This window comes from Erpetoichthys calabaricus, chromosome 4, assembly GCF_900747795.2.
Source record: "Erpetoichthys calabaricus chromosome 4, fErpCal1.3, whole genome shotgun sequence".
Lineage (NCBI taxonomy): Eukaryota > Metazoa > Chordata > Cladistia > Polypteriformes > Polypteridae > Erpetoichthys > Erpetoichthys calabaricus.
Genome location: NC_041397.2, coordinates 87,851,538 through 87,866,584, shown reverse-complemented (window position 1 = coordinate 87,866,584; position 15,047 = coordinate 87,851,538). Strand labels below are relative to the sequence as shown.

General features: G+C 38.7%; 1 protein-coding gene across 1 annotated transcript in view; it reads left to right on the top strand.

Annotated features, from left to right (window-relative positions):
• Positions 1–599: 599 nt before the first annotated feature.
• pibf1 (progesterone immunomodulatory binding factor 1) overlaps positions 600–15,047 on the top strand; it is a 199,708-nt gene continuing 185,260 nt past the window's right edge. Inside the window, exons 1-2 of the mRNA XM_028799614.2 lie at positions 600–780; positions 9,475–9,777. Coding sequence (XP_028655447.1) covers positions 9,529–9,777 — 249 coding nt within the window. The 5' untranslated portion in view covers positions 600–780; positions 9,475–9,528. The remainder of the gene's footprint in view (positions 781–9,474; positions 9,778–15,047) is intronic.

The following is a 15,047-nucleotide window of genomic DNA, read 5'->3' as shown; positions in this document are numbered from 1 at the left end:
ACAACTAATACATTTCCAATCAAAGATTAACAATCAATAAACGATCAATAAATCAATTAAACTTTTTTTTATTGAATTTACTAAAAGCAAGTAACATTCCATACAAACACGTCAGGATGATCAATTAAACTTCATTTAACAACAAATCAACCAACAATATGAAAAATGACAGAGTAAAGTTTTCTTCTCTTTTTCTTCCTCTTTTGAACTTTTTTCTTCTTTTCAACCTCACCTTTTTTCATCTTCATCTGCAATACATTTTACACTATTCACAATTTGCTGACAATTAAATTATCGTAATGGTGTTGGAACAGAGGTTTATACTGCCTAATTCGGAATCAAATCCCGTCCAGAAATCAAAATAACAGAAACTGTTTGTGTGCACAGTGTATGCACCCAAGGAAATTCAGTTAAGGTGATATTTACAAAATTAAGACAAAAATCTACTAATTAATTGCTTGATACGCTGATGAATATGCTTTGTTCTACTCATATGAGGATGGAAGTGAACACGGAAATACTCGACCGATGTAAAATAAATATACCAACTCAGAAGCGAGTGTGCGTCCGCCAACCTGATGGGGGCGCAGTAAATTCAGGCAAGGGAGTCTGGTCGCTCGCTGTCAGTTGTCTTGGTGCTACGGCGGCGTTTGTTATTTTTCCGGCGGTATTTGGCGATAGAGCGGCGGGAGTGTTCAATTTTACCTGCAAAAGGCAGGTTAACAGTTGAAGTTTGCGGCACCTTTAGCAGCAGAAAAAAAAGTAAAGCGTGCTATATAGGTTAGTGCTGTATAACTGCATATATTTGTTTACGTACAAGTGTTTGCTTCCAAAAGAGAAACAGAACTTTAATAGTGAGTATTAAGCAGGAATTGAAGCTTAATTTTGTTAAAGAAATAGCAAAATGCCGGGCTGATGTCGGTGAGGACTGAACACTTTACTTTTCAATTTTAGTAAGCGCTAGATTGCACGGACAGCGACAGCAGTTTGGGTGTTTTTAGTTTTCTGCCGAATATTTACCATGAAATCCGCCGCTGGTTGGACGTCAGTTAAATGTGGCTGGTTATTTCCGTTGATGTTATTAGTTGACGGAATATGCTAATAATTTCCATTTCCATTTCTTTGCGTTTATTTGGACAACTTTATTGTTCTGCATGTTACGCGATTGTCAGAGGGAAATGACGGTTTGGAAACCAAATTAATCCGGTGTGACTTGTCTTGTACTGTATGTGGCTATACATCAGAATGTTCTATACAAAGCTTGTGCTTTCTCATTTAGAGACCTAACCTTAAACTTGTAGTGGGAGGTGGCGGTTGATTTTCATTTCAGTCGAGCTTATGTTTAGAATTCAGCACCTCATAATGAACTACTTGTTAAAATGCTCCTTTATTGATAATACATCTGAATTTAAATACTATATTGCTTACTTATCAAAGTTAAGGTGTTTTTTTTATTAATTTATGCTTGCTCTTGTTAATGTTGATTATAAAGCATTTACAAAGCATCAACAAGATTCTTTACATGACGAGTAAAAATACATTTTAGAATAAATAGTAAATATAAGAGCTTTCAAAAACTTGGCAGAGTTATGATAGATAGATACTTTATTAATCCCAATGGGAAATTCACATTATCCAGCAGCAGTATACTGATACAATAAATAATATTAAATTAAAGATTGATAATAATAATAATGCAGGTGAAAAACGGACAATAACTATGTATAATGTTAACGTTTACCCCCCCCGGGTGGAATTGAAGAGTCGCATAGTTTGGAGGAGGAACGATCTCCTCAATCTGTCAGTGGAGCAGGACAGTGACAGCAGTCTGTCGCTGAAGCTGCTCTTCTGTCTGGAGATGATACTATTTAGTGGATGCAGTGGATTCTCCATAATTGATAGGAGCCTGGTGAGCACCCTTCGCTCTGCCACAGATGTTAAACTGTCCAGCTCCATGCCACCAATAGAGCCTGCCTTCCTCACCAGTTTGTCCAGGCGTGAGGCGTCTTTCTTCTTAATGCTGCCTCCCCAGCACACCACCGCGTAGAAGAGGGCGCTCGCCACAACTGTCTGATAGAACATCTGCAGCATCTTATTGCAGATGTTGAAGGACGCCAGCCTTCTAAGGAAGTATAACCGGCTCTGTCCTTTCTTGCACAGAGCATCAGTATTGGCAGTCCAGTCTAATTTATCATCCAGCTGCACTCCCAGATATTTATAGGTCTGCACCATCTGCACACAGTCACCTTTGATGATCACAGGATCCATGAGGGGTCTGGGCCTCCTAAAATCCACCACCGGCTCCTATGGGATCAAGTTCAGAGAAAACTCTGCTGTATTAGTAAAGTAGATGAACAGCCTGACAGAGTACAGTTACATACCAAGGAAGAGATTTAAGGTATGAGACACAGGTAAATTGTCTTAGACACTGGTAAAGTGCAGGAAGTTATAATGAGTAATCTAATGTTTTCTTAATCAGAAAGAGAATTTTGGACATAATTAGATACCTTAAATGGTGTGCTTGAGCTAGATAGAGAGAGAGAGAGAATTGTTTTTTTTTGCCAGAACTCGAGTGACAGAAAATGAACTTGTTCCAGTCAATAGACAATTTTGCACAGGAAGACCACTAAAAAGTGAAATACAGTCCTGATCAAAAGTTTAAGACCACTTGAAAAATGGCAAAAAATCATATTTTGCATGGTTGGATCTTAACAAGGTTCCAAGTAGAGCTTCAACATGCAACAAGAAGAAATGGGAGTGAGACAAAACATTTGTTGAGCATGCAATTTAATGAAAACAACGATTAAACTGAAACAGGCTGTTTTACAGCTGATCAAATGTATAGGACCACACCTCCAAAAAAACCCGTAAACCCCCCCAAAACAGAAATCAAACTTCCAAACATGAACTCAGTACTGAGTAGCTCCACCGTTATTGTTGATCACTTCAAAAATTCGTTGCGGCATGCTTGATGCAAGCGTTTCCATGAGGTGAGTGGGAACATTTCTCCAAGTGGTGAAGACGGCCGCATGAAGGGCATCAACTGTCTGGAACTGTTGTCCATTTTTGTAAACTTCCCTTGCCATCCATCCCCAAAGGTTTAGATCAGGGGAACAAGCAGGATGGGCCAAAAGAGTGATGTTATTCTCCTGGAAGAAGTCCCTTGTCCTGCGGGCATTGTGTACTGTAGCGTTGTCCTGTTGAAAAACCCAGTCATTACCACACAGACGAGGGCCCTCAGTCATGAGGAATGCTCTCTGCAACATCTGGACATAGCCAGCGGCCGTTTGACGCCCTTGCACTTCTTGAAGCTCCATTGTTCCACTGAAGGAAAAAGCACCCCAGACCATTATGGCGCCCCCTCCACTGTGGCGCGTAGAAAACATCTCAGGTGGGATCTGCTTGTCATGCCAGTAATGTTGGAAACCATCAGGACCATCAAGGTTAAATTTTTTCTCATCAGAGAATAAAAATTTCTCCAACTTTGAATGTCCCATGTTTGGTGCTCTCTTGCAAAGTCCAAACGAGCAGTTCTGTGGCGTTCAAAGAGACGAGGTCTTTGAAGACGTTTTTTGTTTTTGAAGCCCTTCAGTCTCAGATGCCGTCTGATGGTTATGGGGCTGCAGTCAGCACCAGTAACGGCCTTAATTTGGGTCGAGGATCGTCCAGTGTCTTGACGGACAGCCAATTGGATCCTCCGGCTCAGTGCTGGTGAAATTTTTTTGGGTCTTCCACTTGACTTTTTTATTCCATAACCCTCAGGATCATTTAAGAAATTCCAAATGACTGTCTTACTGCGTCCCACCTCAGCAGCGATGGCGCGCTGTGAGAGACCCTGCTTATGCAGTTCAACAACCCGACCACGTTCAAAAAGGGAGAGTTTTTTTGCCTTTGCCATCAGAACGTGTGACTACCTGACAGAAAATGACAATGAATCCACATCTTTGCACAGATTTGGCCTTTTAAAGGCATGTGGTCGTATACTTTTGATCAGCTGTAAAACAGCCTGTTTCAGTTTAATCGTTGTTTTCATTAAATTGCATGCTCAACAAATGTTTTGTCTCACTCCCATTTCTTCTTGTTGCATGTTGAAGCTCTACTTGGAACCTTGTTAAGATCCAACCATGCAAAATATGATTTTTTGCCATTTTTCAAGTGGTCTTAAACTTTTGATCAGGACTGTATAATCCAGTTAAGAGCTTGTAAAGGTGCTGCAGAGTATTAATGCTTCTTGGAGGAGGACATTGTTTTGTAAGTGGTAAAAAGATGACCTGCTGATTACAGAGATGTGAATTTCAAATCTCTTTGTGCTGTCAACAGCAACCCTTAGATAGGTTATAGTAGATAAAGTTAAAGGGAGAAGGAATCAGACGTTTTGAGTTGAGCTGTGGTTTCTACATGAAGTAGTTGATCTGCTTGTGTTCAGGAGTATAAAGTTAGTGGACAGGCATGCATGTATGTTGCTTATGCAGGCAGTGAATCTGTTTGATACTATTATACACATGAGAGGGAACTTTATCTATAACTGTTGGACAAAAGCAGTATGTTGATGCTGAAAACAAGTTGACTCTGCATTGAGATTTGATGTACATTTTAAGAGAGAGGCTTCACAGAGGTTGTTTTATTACCAGATGCACATGTAAATGTCTGCATGCACGTAGAAAGGTGGGAACATATTTATAAGAAGTATGTTTCATTAAGTCCACTATAGTTCCTAAGGAACTGTGGTAGAATGTTATAGTCAACAGTTTTAAAGCCAGTAATGACAATGACGAGGAAGGCAGTGGGAATTTCATTGTCTGTAGTAGTAAAATGTAGTACACTATTTTCAGAGGCCTTCTTTGTCATTGAGGTACCAAGCATAAACAGTAAGTATGAGGTTTTCATATGAAAATGAAGGTTATAATTTGGGCAGACTTTATCCAAAACAGGAGAGGCAGTGGTTTGTCTCTTCAGGACAGGAACATTTTTAAAGCTTCAGACCACTTGAATCGTTTTTTAAATTACAAATGGATAAATTAACGAAGCTTTTTTTTTTTGAAAACTATAACTATGAAAATTCACAAAATTTGTTTTGACCCTTTGACCAGCAGGTGCAACTTGTGTTGTGAGGTACTGCAAAATGCCAAATGCACAAAGTGTGTTAGGTTCACTGCTACCCAAAAAGGTTAATTTGGAACTAAGCCTGATAAAGTCACCTTTCAGAAAGCTTGTATTCACATTTTAGGTTACAACAAGACAAAGATTCCACTTAGTTTTATGTGCATTCCATAGTGCCTTGTAAATCACTAGTATAAAGCAAGATGGCCTTTGGCATGCTGCAGGCAGGCATGTCATGTGGCACTCTAGCCAAGCCACTCTAATGTGTCCCAATTGTAATCAAGGTTATAGCAGAGTGGCATAACCTATTACTGTCCAAGATCTGGTGGTCCTTGAGTCATATCACACCAGAGAAGGACCAACCCAATGACAGGTTATTTCATATTTGCCATCCTGTACTGATGTGAAAACCCCCAATTGAATACTGTACCAGTGAGAGAATGCTTAGGCACAGACTACATGTGGCTGATCTTCGACTAGGCAACTTGTTCTCTGTTAGCACCACATTTGTCTAGCTTGGGCTGGGAGGTGTCAGCGAAGAACTTGTCAGTAGTGTCAGGCATCTAGTTCTCTTCAGAAGATGAGTCTGCTTCAACCTGTTTTCATGCAGGTGTGATGGTCAGAGTGTGGAGGAGGAAGGTATGCTTATGTTCAGGAAACTGACCCTTGGAGTGGAACCTCTGTAGAGGTGTGGGTTTGCATTTACCATACAATACAGGCTAGGTACACCTCTGCTTCTTTGAAGGCAGAGGCAACATGATGGGTGGGTGCTTTATGAAATTGACATTGTGTAGGAAATCACTCACTATGTGAGGGAGCGTGACCTTACTGTACTGCAGGCTAGCAGCATAAGGCACACACCTGCTGTGGTCACAGTTCTCCTGAGGAATGATACTGTGCACATATATTTTAATTTATTTAATTTTACTTAAAAAGTTCCAGTTGAAATTTCAGTTCAGTTAAATGTTTCGGATTCTCATTTTTTCAATTTACATTGGAGCAGAATGAAGAAAACGTATGTGGGTGATTAGTAAAATTTTAAAATCCATAATGAGATTGTCCAACTATCACCCAACCGCCCCCCCCCACCCCAACCCCAACCCCACTATGCGACTGTCCACCCGGAGGGGGAGGGGTAAACATTAACATTATACAGTGTTACTGTCTGTTATACCTGCATTTTTATCACTCTGTAATTTAATATTGTTTTTATCAGTATGCTGCTGCTGGAGTATGTGAATTTCCCCTTGGGATTAAGTCTGTCTGTCTGTCTGTCTGTCTGTCTATCTATCTATCTATCTATCTATCTATCTATCTATCTATCTATCTATCTATCTATCTATCTATCTATCTATCTATCTATCTATCTATCTATCTATCTAAAATTCTCTGCTGATACTGAAGCACCGGTTTCTTTAAAAAGCAACAAGATGATACAGGGGTTATCACTGCTGCTTTATAGTTTAGTTTACCTTTATTGTCCAAGTGGAAATTTGCCTTGATCCAGTCAGCAACATACAAAAGCACATTCCTGCGTACACAAAATAAAATTATTAATGACCTATTTATATACATTAAGCAGGATTTTAAAAGTTTCTTATTTCAACAAAATTGAATTTGACCTATTTAAAAGTTTTTGTTTTTTTTACATTTAGTATAAAACATTTCTACTTCTGTTTATTTAAAATTTTGGCAGCAAGTGTTGCTTCCCAGAAGGTAACATTTTGAAGCAAGTGTTGAGACAGTGTGATTGCTCCTTTATAATCTTATCTGCTTTTCTTTTTGTTTTTCTGTTGTACAATTCTTGAAGTCCTAATAGTGATTGTCTACAGAGAACAGCCCACAATTGGATTATTTTCCTGAGATTATTTTTGTGAGTCACTGACAGAACCCTGCACCAGACAAGAAATGAAAAAGTCATTTCGCTTTTATAATGGCATTTATAATAGTTCATTAGGGTGCTAGTTGAAATGTTAATTTTCCTCAGCCTTGTTAATAGTTAGCTGCACAATTGTCAGTTTTTGTTAATATATTCTTTGATTTTATGAAAGTTCAAGCTATTGTCCAATATGGTTTCCAGGTACTTAAAGCTATTAACACTCTCAACCTGCTTATCATTGACTACCAGCGTTTATATTGGTTCAACATTCTTCCTAAAATCAATGAGCACTTCTTTTGTTTTCTTCATATTTAAATAGAGATTCTTCTTCTGGCACCAGCTCTGCATCCTCTTAGCCTCTTCCACAACATGTTCACATTGATAGAGGTTTCAATCAATGCTGCATCATCTGTGAACTTAACAGCTAAATAATTGCTGTCAGATCCTCTCAAGCTGTTCGTGTACATCAAGCAGTGTATAGGGGCAATTCACTGTGCCTTGTTTAGCTCCTATTAATGTATGATGGAGTGCAGAAATATAATTATCACGCTTAACAAATTGCTCCCTATTAAGGAGAAAGCCCATAATCCATAGGGTGACTTTGGGATCCACCTGTACCTCTTGTAATTTATTGCAGGGAATATCAGGCTTTATGCAGTTAAATAAGATTGCAATAAGATGCAATAACATCTGCAATAAGATGCTGCAGATGTTCTATCAGACGGTTGTGGCGAGTGCCCTCTTCTATGCAGTGGTGTGCTGGGGAGGCAGCATAAAGAAAAAGGATGCCTCACGCCTGGACAAACTGGTGAGGAATGCAGGCTCTATTGTAGGCATGGAGCTGGACAGTTTGACATCCGTGGCAGAGCGACCGGCACTGAGCAGGCTCCTATCAATTATGGAGAATCCACTAAATAGTATCATCTCCAGACAGAGGAGCAGCTTCAGCGACAGACTGCTGTCACTTTCCTGCTCCACTGACAGACTGAGGAGATCGTTCCTCCCCCACACTATGCAACTCTTCAACTCCTCCCCGGGGGGATAAACGTTAACATTATACAAAGTTACTGTCTGTTATAACGGCATTTTTATCACTCTTTAATTTAATATTGTTTTTTATGAGTATGCTGCTGCTGGAGTATGTGAATTTCCCCTTGGGATTAATAAAGTGTCTGTCTGCTGAAGTAAAGTCAATGAACAGTATTTTCAGCAAAGAGTTTGGTTTCTCCAAATGTGTATAACTGTTATGAAGAACAGTCATGACTCTGTCCTCCATTGAACACTTCTCTCTTTATGTGAACTGCAATGGATCCAATGAGGAGCCAACTTGTAAAGTAGGGTAAACAAGAATCAGTTGCTTCACATTTTGCCAAAAGTGATGTAAGTGCCACTGGGCAAAAATCGTTTAATTCACTTTGGCAGTTGTTTTTTGGAATTGGCCCAATTTCAGAGCACTTCCAAAGCTTCGGCATTCTGTACTCTTTAAGGGAGTGATTGAAAAGCTGACACAGGATTCCTGAGTGCCTTCCACATCATTGCTTAAGAACTCTTTCCTTAATTGGATTGCTTCCTGAAGCTATAAGGTTTCGCCTTCCTCAGAACTTCTCTTAGCTCCCCTACAGTGAAAGACACTGGGCAAATGCTTCCAGAGAGTTCTGATTGCAAATCCCCAATTAAATCATAATCGGTTGTTGGACTTTTATCATCAAAGTGTCAGTAGAATTTATTCTGTTCATTTACAAATTTAATTCCATTTATTGTGTTTAGCTGAATTTTATTGTTTCCTGTTAAAACAGGAGTCAGAAATTGTTCCATTGCAAAACAATCTTTCCACTTTGCACATATAGTGATTTTTAGCTTCTGCTATTTCTTAAGTGTTATTTTAAGTACTAGGGCGTTGTACTGTGTTAGCCATTATGAATGTAGAGAAAAGCCAAGCAAAATGACACCTTTTATTGGCTAACTAAAAAGATTACAATATGCAAGCTTTTGAGGCAACTCGGGCCCCTTCCTCAGGCAAGATGTAAACCTGAGTTGCCTCGAAAGCTTGCATATTGTAATCTTTTTAGTTAGCCAATAAAAGGTGTCATTTTGCTTGGCTTTAAGTGTTATTTGAATTTTTTTACATTTGCTTTTCTGTCTGAAACAAAATTAATTACATTTTGCCTAAATAGGCTATTTGTTTTGTAAACCAGAGTTTACCTTTTGGATAACACTTATTTTTCTTTGTCTCTTCCTCCATGGTAATCAGATTGTCTGTGGACCCATGCTCCTAAAAATGAATTTTTTTTTTTCTTGTTGAGAGAAAGTAGTGGTTCTTAGCAATAATTATTTCACAACTTGGTGAAACTATAGACTTGGTTGATCTTTTACACTAAAGTTATTATTCTACGTCATTGCATCCAAGACGAGTGCATCATCAGTCTTCAGTTGCTTTTTCTATAAATGGTGCAAATGTTTGCAAAGTATTTTAATGCAATGTATCTTTTCTACAGGTATATGTTCAAAGAAACATTCTGTTAAATAAGGTACATCCAAGTTCATTTAAGATGCCACCTAAGAGAACAAAAGGTTCAAAGGTCAATACTTCTAGCTCTTTGGAGTCTGAAGATTTCACTTTAGAGACCACTGTACCAACTGAGGAAATGTCTTCATCTGAAGAAAGAGATGGTAGCAAGAAAGTTACCAGACAACAGATTGAGAAGAAAGAGCTGCTTCATAATATTCAACTATTGAAAATTGAGCTATCTCAGAAAAGTCTGATAATTGACAATTTAAAAATGGAACATCTTACAAAGGTAATAATCAAACACATGTTTTTATTGTCATAATACTGCAGTACTATATATAATAATACCAGATTAAGGATTGTATAAAGAGGGACCCTAAAATTCTCAGAAAACTCAAAAAACAAAAAAACACAGCCGGTTTATATTTATTCACCTAGAAAATTCCCTCCTTGATATGCAATACGTTTGTCCCACTGCTTCTCACATTCTTGTTTCCATTTTCGATACTCATCTTTTGTTATTGTGTCTAGAGTCTCTGGTGCTGTTTCCTGTAATCCATAGTAGCTAGTTCAATCTCAATTTTTAAATTTTAGGAACAAAGTCACAGGAAGTGAGGTGACAAAAATATGGGATATGAAACAACAACACATTGTTTTTGGTCAAAATGTCTTTGATAAAGCAGTTTGTGCAGGTGTGCTGTCATAGTTTTGCCTGCACCGCTGTTTTGGCTATTTTTTTTTTTCTTGATACTTTCCTGTAGATGCCTCATAAAACAAGATCATCATTATCTCTTGAAAATCTGACTTTGTGACTTGGAGAAAAAAATGTTTGTAGTCACTTTTGCCCTTCTATAATGATCACCAAGAATATACACTCAATCAACTCCGCATAATACCACTTGTGCACCCACCCTAGGGAAGTGATGTGCTTGAGCCACGTTGTCTCCAAAATTTTATTTTTTAATACTTACAGTAAAAGCTGCTTGCCTTAAAGATGTATTGCTAATTGTTTGTGGCTTTGTTCCATTTTGTGTTCCAACATAATCTTTTTATCAGTAGTCTTTTTAATTTCATTGCAGCATTGCAAGTGTCCTATTTTTGAAAAATTTCTCGTGGTTTGACTTGAAAACATAGTAGGACTTTACTGCTTTATTAAGTCAAAGGAAGGCTTTCATTATTGCAAGTTTTGTGGAAATATAGAATTAGATGAGAAATAAGAATGCCTGTTTTGTGCATGCATTGACAGATGTGACTAATCTGCTGTCAACTGTCTTGAGTGGGGAAATCATTCATTTTTAATACAGCGCCATACATGTTACACAATAAAAGAACAAAGGCTTTGCATTTGTTTTCACACTGTTATGAGGATAGCTACAGTTGTCTGTCCTACCATTTTATTTTCTTAAAGTTGTATTCATTTTAGAGTTGTTGGGAGTTGATGCCTATCCCAATTGCACTAGGCTCAAAGACAGTATCCAGCCTTGAACGGGGCACCAAACTCTCACAAATATATTTAAACATCATTCCAAAAATAAAATTTACTTTGTTACTGCAAAAATAGTAAGACTCATAGCTGGCTACGAGAAAAGAGAGGAGATTGTAAGTATGCAAACTTTCACATATGCCATATTACCCAAGCCAGAAGTTTGTGTTTGTGTGTGATTTGTATTGTTGTTTTAATAGTCATATTTTTCTTGAGCTTCATAATTTCACTTTGGGGACAAATAGAATTTTATTCATTTATCCATCAATTGTTTTTTTGCCTTGTAAATTTTCAACGAATGTGACTGAAACCTCATGGAAGTCTGCAGTTTCACCAGGGTAGCTCAAATTTGACCTTACCACCATTATCTTTAGGATCAAAATGCAATTTAACTTGATGTCTTGGGGCCTCATGTATAACGCTGTGTGTAGAATTCACACTAAAACATGACTTACGAACAAAAGTGGAAATGTGTGTACACACAAAAAAAATTCAGATGCACAAAACCGTGTGTAAGCCAACTTCCACGCACTTCCGCGCCATAAATCCTGGTCAGGGTGAAATGTGACCCACGTGTATGTGCCTACCACCCCACACTGACTCCCCCGAGAATTTTGCGTAATATGCAAATGAATAAACATATCACCTTCTGTTCTGTGTTTGGTAAAAAGTCAATGGCAAAAACGTGAAAAAAAATTTCTGCAAATGCAAAGTGGAGGCAAGGAAAAACGTACTATTTGTTGGCTTAAGCATTGGAATAAGCAACAAAGGCATGGCAGAGACACTCGAAAGTTCAGGTTCAGAAAGTCTCTCAGTGCTAGAAATAAAAAAGAAGTGGTCAGATATCACCGTCAATGTGTAAATGCGAGTCACAGCCCACCATTTGTTTATTCTGTTTCAGACAGTATTACAAAAGCTGACCCACATGTGATGGTCAGGCAATGATTGTGCTGCTGTGCCAAGCACGTCTTCAGACACTGGCTGCACATACACCTCTGCCTTGGAAACCGCTTGGCAACCATCTGGCTGTGTGCAGATGGATGCTGTTCTGAGTCACAAAATACAATACTGGGTGCTGTAAGAAATGTGGCCAATGAACTAAGGAATATAAGGGCTGTATTATGTGATACTGACCACAAATTAAGTGAATTGCTTAAAAAATAAATGCTGTATCTGATTACCTGTTTTTACATTCTGCTAATTACATCATTTGGTGGGTCAGGGTCAGGTTCATCATACAGCGTCTCTTCAGGTACGGGCAAGCCATGATTGTGTGCCACATTATATATATACAGCATGCTACTTGCTTGCAGAATGTGACACATGTTCTGTGCACTATAGAGCAGCACATTAATAGAGTGGAAATGTTTTCTATTGACATAAGCAAATTCATTCTCTGAAGGAGCCATTATAGTTGGGTTTTGGTGCAGAGTGCCACAACACATCGATTCTCTACTCTTTATTCCTAAAAGGACTGCTTGCCTTTTGCTGCACTAGTTGGAAAAAGCACCTGCGACTGCACGAAGTTGCAGTTTTTATAGGCTGTCCTGCTGTATATGATGCCAGTTCATTCTTTTGGTGATTCATCTCTGGCTGATGCTATTGCAACAGCACTGGACAAGTTACAATGTGTGTGCAGTTGACAACTCCAATTACATTTGATACACTGGAAGTTGCTGTAAATTGCTCTTTGATGTTTCCCAGTTCAACCACAGTGTAAACAAATCTTGTATATCTGAAAGACAAGCGGAAAATACCATCCTGTACAGCTGGAATGGCGTGACTCGGTGAAGACTGAGAAATACCTGATCATTCAGCAAGTTCACGTTGAAAAGCACCGGTGGCTAAAAACTTGAGAGTGGACAGGACTTGCAAAGGAGCAGGTACAGCACAGTTCCCTAAAGTCTGCCTTTGTAAAGCCGGCGGAATTTCAGCGCACATCTCCAAGAGGATAGCTCTTGGAAATCAAAATCCGATTGGAAGCCAGTCATCATCATCTATAAATATGTGCTGTCTTCTAACAACACTAAAGCAGCCATGTTAGTTGGAATAGTTTGGCTATTCCATGCACCATTATATTTTTACAGAATGATTACGATCAAGTGAATTAAATTTGTAAACAATATACAGTTAATTTCGGTGCATTTGATAAAACCTCCATCATAAATGTAAATCTAATAAACAAAAGCAGTCCATAGAAACAGTAGCATTCCTTTGACGCTGGGTGCTGCCAATTTGCAAAACCAAATAGAAACTTACATACGCAAGTGGGGAGGCTGCTGTGAAAATGTGTGTGGCTTTACACCAAGCTTTGTTTTTCTACATCTCAAAGTGAGCATGGACACAGGCGTATGCAACATTTTTGTGCGTACGTACTGTTTATACGCAAGACCCCTGGTCTGTCGTAGTCTAAACATGAAGTGGTACCTACTATTTCCAGTGCCATTTTTTATTATTACAGTTTTATTCACCTTGCCCAGTCTGTTTGTCTGGGTTAAATGTTTTCATCATTTATATACAAATTTGGTGAAATACTCTTTTCAATGATTTGCCAATACTTGCTCAGTGGATGAAGTGTTGGGCTTTTCTAAGAAAGATTGAAGGTTTAATTCTCTAATAGACAAACGCACACTTCCAGTACTTCACATGTGTAAGGCATCAGTGTGGTTAGGATTTTCCGAAATGAGAAATGAACATGAAGGAATGTTACATTTCAATTTAAGGTCATAGGTTCGATTCCACTCTGTTGCTAATGTAATTTCTGTCAAATATATAAAAAATATAAAAGTTTAAGTGACACAATTTTATTAAAAAATGCACTAAAAAGTAAAAGTATATCTATTTTTTCTTATACCAGGTTTTGTTGGTCATTTTTGACTAATATGGGCACCCATAAAAGAATTAATTTGATTAAAATGGATAGATTCCTTAAATGATAAAAAAAATTACTCTTATAATTTGAATATTTCTCCAATTATTACCATTATCGTATATATAAAATGCCTATGCGTGCTGTGATATGTGGCCGGCTTTTCATTCCGGCCAATACCCCCAGGCCGCCAGGTGGAGCTTTCCCTGCAGCATGGACGTGCCCCGAGTTCCAGCAGGGACTCATGGACTATGTAGTTTTTATGCACAGCCCTGCTGGATGCCTTGGGGACCACCAGGAGTCGCTGTAGGGAAGCCCATAGACTCTTACATGCCCTATAACCCGGAAGTATGTCATAATCCCAGGACAGGAGGAAACGGTGTGCTTCCGGGTTGAAGAAAAGGACTGTTTACCCTGACCCGGGAGGAATAAGGATTTGTGGGTTGTGGAACTTCCGGGTCAGGGAGTATAAAGGACCATGGGAAAGCCCAGTACGCTGAGCTGAGCTGGGTGGAAGGGTGGCAACGCGTCTGGGAGTGTGGAGGATTGATTATTGTGTATTGATTTATTAATTATTGATTTATTTATATGAGTGTAGTGGAGTATAGGGTGCTTGGTGCACATATTTGTCTAAATAAAAGCAATATTTGGACTTTTATATGGTGTAAGACGTCTGATCCGAGGGTTCAAGGGGTCACGGAGACCTTAATCTTTTACAGTGCGTACGTACGTACGTCTCCCTTTCGTTGCTAGGTGATGATAACAATTTGTTTAAACCTTTCATGGCTAGGTGATGATGATAATTTGTTTAAACGTGGGACTGTTTTGCGTTGCCAGGTGATTAATATTTGTTTAGAAAATAATGTCAACATTGTTGAGAACGTTTGGTTAATTTTGGTTAACATTGGACTACGGAATCGTATCGTATTCTAATGGCCCTCCGGAATACCGGTACACATGTCAAGAGTTTAGTGCCACACATTCCAGGTAAAGTACACCATTTCCTCACAATAGTGAACGAGCTATCCTAAACCTTTTCCGAACAGAAACATCAACGAAATGAAAAAGACCGCACTCAACAACCAAATGTAACACAGGAGGAAGCATCCTGTCGGCGTGAAAGACGAAACCAACAAGACCGCAATCACAGAGTAAATGCAACACAGGAGGAACCATCCTGTCAGTGCGAAAGAAGAAACCAACAAGA